The 4,614-nt window shown below is 38.4% G+C and overlaps 1 protein-coding gene across 1 annotated transcript in view; it reads right to left on the reverse strand.

Moving 5' to 3' along the window:
* Positions 1–407: 407 nt before the first annotated feature.
* The window catches only part of gnrhr4 (gonadotropin releasing hormone receptor 4), a 30,907-nt gene continuing 26,700 nt past the window's right edge, over positions 408–4,614 (reverse strand). The window contains exons 3-4 of the mRNA XM_020934670.2: positions 3,306–3,314; positions 408–859 (exon numbers count right to left, since the gene is read on the reverse strand). Of these exons, the coding sequence (XP_020790329.1) occupies positions 408–859; positions 3,306–3,314 (461 nt within the window). The remainder of the gene's footprint in view (positions 860–3,305; positions 3,315–4,614) is intronic.

The following is a 4,614-nucleotide window of genomic DNA, read 5'->3' on the forward strand; positions in this document are numbered from 1 at the left end:
ATGCTCCTGCACCTTTTTTTTGTTATAATCTATGACATCCATGGATCATTATGTTATTATATATTAATAAAAGAAGCATGTCTGCTGACTTCCAGCCTGGAAAATTGCAAAGCACAATGGGAGTGAACAGTGGGAGCATCTTTCTTTTTAAAAATTTGTGCCAAACTACTACATCACTGCCAGATTCTTCATGTATAACCAACTGAAAATACATAAATCACTCATCACAAACTTTGAAGGTGCAAATGAAAAGAAAAACAATTGTAAATGGTAAAAATCTCTAAAAAGTTGATTTCGCATAATAGGTCTCCTTTAACTGAAATCAAGCCAATAGAATCATATCACCATGTTATCACTGTGCTGTAAAGTGCTGCCGTCTCCTTGACACTCTCACTAGTGCCCCTCCCTCAGATCCGGCTCATGGGCATGATGGACGTGTGCGCGCTGCGAAGACTGTCGCTCCTCTCTGCGTCCGAGTGCAGGCTGGGGGAAGTTTTCTTGTGTGACGAGAGCCGCGTCATGCGCACAAAGCAAGTGTGGTTCTCTGCCTCAGAGCTCCTGTGCGCGCCCAGGCAGCACCGACTCAGACCGTGGCGCAAACGCATGGTGAACAGTCCATACGTGATGGGGTCCAGGCAGGCGTTGAACAGACCAAAGATGAAGAGCATGTGGGTGAGGGAGTGTGAGACCGTCTCCTCCATGTCCTCCGGGTACAGCCAGTACCACAGGCCCAACAAGTAGTAAGGCGTCCAGCACACGATGAAGGAGCTGACGATGACGATGCTCATCTTCAGAGTCCTCATGCGAGCACGAGGGATGTTGTTGTGTGAGCGGCGCAGGTGCACGTCACGTGACAGCACTGCAACACAAGAGAGTGAGGAGTCACAATAGGGGACTATAGGGAACAGTACGATATGGAAGGATGATACGCATGAGGATGCACGGAACAGACTAATGATCTTAATAAAAATTTAATCAAAAAGAGGAGTGATTGCAGTCTAATAGCGGGAGAATCAGCGTTTTCTCCTCACTCCCCTCGCCCTGACTGATGAGCCCATCACCAACACGGACTCTTTCTCCTTGCTCGGCACCACCATCACCCAGGATCTCAAATGAGAGTCCACCATCACCTCCATCATCCAGAATGCCCAATCTGGTGTAGTACACCAGAGAAACAGGGATAAACACAGACTGTAGCAGAACAGTGTGCGCTCTGATGAAAAAGTGGTCAGCAGCAGCCTTCCATCTTTCCAGGACCTCTACATCTCCAGGAGCAGGGAGGATTGAACATACATTTCATGTCTAAATGCAATCATAAAATAGCCCAATGGACTATTTCAGTACCTGTGTTTCATTTAAAACCAGCTAACTGTGTATTGTTAGAGAAATTCCATTTCTGTGCTGTGTCAAGAGCACTCACGGCCATTTCAATCCTTGTTATCTTGTTATCTGTTGAGGGTTCATATCTCCAGTTGCTAGGTCCTGTACTGATGTAAATAAAAGTCACCTGTGTTAGAAATCTAGTCTCGTGCATCTTCTCTTCCACTAACAGCTACTACAATTTATTCTACAGCATCCATGACTAGACAACAGGTTTATTAGTACAAGGCCTGTTGCTGGTGTCATGAGGTCATATATTAGCAGGTGCAAACTGGTGTGAGGACATTAAGTCCAACATCGCTCTTTATTCGGTAGAAATGTGGTGAAAGGTTTGCATCATTTGTCCAGTAATCACATGTGTTAATGAGTTCACTTTGACAGTGCGAATAATTATAGAATGAGAGATCAAACGCAACCCCTTCATATTATGCTTAAGCAGTCCAGCAAGAGTTAAACCATGTTCTGCTGCAAGGTCACCATAGCAACAGGTAAACATCTGAGCTGTTATGACATTAGGATGTCAAACTAATGCTGCTGTCCTTGGGAAAATGCACATGAACACTCACATAAGTTGGAAAAACAACTCAGAGAACTGAGGCTAAAATCATCATAGCTGACTTCACCAACTGTTTGGACATGAAAATGAGCTCATTCATCAATTTATCTTTATCATTTGAGCTCTTTCACTAAACATTATTACATTCAGGGGTCTACTGTTAGTTGTCCTGCTCATAACAGCAACAGATCTGAGCAGGAAAGATCCAACATGTATGTACATGCATATGACAGGTTCTGATCATGCTCTAATTTTGACATAATTTGGTGGGATAATATATGTTGTAAATATAAATGATAGTTTTAGCCTGATTAAAAAGCCATTTGTGAAAAAATTTTCAAAAATATTCAGAAAATGACAAGGGAGTAGAGAGGTCTATTTCAGGGAGTTCCACATCATGGTACGAAGAGCTCTGTCCAAAAATTAATAACAATTTACATGCTAGAAACATATTTTTCTGTAACTTTAAAGACAATTTCAGCAACATAAATGTGTTTTGTGTACATTTAAGGAGCTCTAGCATAGCATGCAATATCTTGCTGGGTAACAACTGGAATTCCCTATTGTGATGTCATGATTTTCCAACCACGAAGTAAAATTTGAAACCTGATTAAATTGCCAAATCAGGAAAAATGTATACAATTTTTAGTAAAATCTTAAATATAATTATTTTAAGTGTGTTTTAATAAAATGAGTAGTTCAACCTGTCAGAGGCAGGTGCTAACAGAATGCTAACAACAAGAAATCTAACTGAACGCTGTTAATGAGTGGAGGCTGGTTTAATTTCCCAGAAGCACGTGAATGGAAACAAGTCAGAACTCTTGTAGCTCATCTCAGAACGTGCACACAGAATAATACACAATGCCTCAGAGAGTGGCCAGGCCGTCTCTATCAAAAGTACAATGCATTTTAAACCTTCTTGTTTTGAATAATACAAATTAAAATAATTTACAAATACAGATGAAAAAAACTGATTACTACTGGAAAAAAGAAAAGAAAAAAAGAAGAAGAAATAACTCAGTTAAATTTGTAAATAGAAAACAATTGTGTCTCAAGGGAATATAATTACTGTAATATAATACAGTTTCCATTCCATTTTCTACACTGCCCCCTCCTCTGCAACGGCTGGAGAGGTGCAGATCAATACACACTGTCAGGGAAGAGACTGCAATACAACATTTATTCACAGAGCAGCAGCTTCAGAAACAGCTCAAAATATTTATTTTAATTATTGTGCCAGATTGTTGTCATTGTAATAAAGACTCCTGAAGCTACATTGTGTAATATTAGTTGTATTGCTTTTGAAGATTTGTGCAAGTTTGTGCCTTTGTGTGAGTCATAGGAGACAGTGTTTACACAAGCACTATACAGTTATTCACTCATCAGTTTGAATGAAACACTAACTGCACTGTTTACCATATGCAAAATGTAGCATTACAATATATTAAAGGAATAGAGTGATCAAACTGTTTATGGTAGCTTAGTATGAGGTCTAAATGAGTTAATAAAATGTGCTGTATAAATGAATTGGATTGCTTTAAGGCATGTATTATAAAATTAAATTGCAAATAGAAGTCATTTCTAAACAAGGAGCCACAAGAGATAGTAGTGTTTAAAGTGTATGTACATTTCACTTCTTATCTCCCAGCATGCACACCCAGCTAATATGGTTGTCAAAAGTATTGAAAATCAGATACTACTCAATGTTAAACCTAGTATTAAAACTAGATACTTATTTGAGCAGGAATCAGTACTAAAAGTTTTTTAAGGACAAAAAGGAACTTTTCCTGAATAGCTTTAGAATGAGTATAAGAGCACATAGACTAGTATACACCCATGGGCCACTGTGGAACCTACCTGGATGACTGCGGTATAAAGCCACAAGGTAATATAAAAGAAAGTACTATGATTTAAAATGCATTGGACAGATTGACAGACATAATCATCATAATTTTACTTTAGTTACGCCAGTTTGTGAAAAAAGAAAAAGTTGAAAAATACAAGAAGTAGCTATGAGCTCATTCCATCAAAAACAAAGTTACAGAAATACCTGTAAATATTTCACATCTGATGGCCATATCCAACCAAGAAGTCAAATTATAAACTCAACCAAAATTTCAAAACTAGAGAAAGACAAGGCAAAATTTAAAGCAAAATCTTAAAGATGCATTGTGTTACTTTTCTGGTGGAAGGTTAGTCAAATGCTTTTCTCCATGTAGATGTTATTGCTTTGTCTGGAATGTTTCACATTATGGTATTGGACCTATCTTTCTTCATGGAGACCAAACCAGACCAAGTTACAAGTCAGATCTGTGGAGAAGCAACCCTGCTCACAATCAGAATGTCTGTTGTTCTAGGTATTTTTTAGCTATAAATCCATTTGTAATTTAACAAATGTAAAGTAGATCTGTTTAACGTCATATTGTGGAACATTCCAGGCAGAGCCCCCAACCAAAAAGTTACATAGTGCACCTTTAATAAAATCATGCTAAATCTATTTTAGTGAAATGTGTAATCTATCCTGTCATATGCACTTTAATGTGAAAAACCACATTCTATTCTCTAAAGAAAGAGAATCGGAATCTGTATTGAGTATCAAGTCTATTCCTCAGTATCAAAATTGAGTTTGAAATGACAACACTGATACACCACAGATAGTGGGTCCGTACATGCTGATG

This window comes from Boleophthalmus pectinirostris, unplaced genomic scaffold, assembly GCF_026225935.1.
Source record: "Boleophthalmus pectinirostris isolate CB_2022bp ecotype Guang Dong unplaced genomic scaffold, ASM2622593v1 HiC_scaffold_2, whole genome shotgun sequence".
In the NCBI taxonomy this organism is placed as follows: Eukaryota; Metazoa; Chordata; class Actinopteri; order Gobiiformes; family Gobiidae; genus Boleophthalmus; species Boleophthalmus pectinirostris.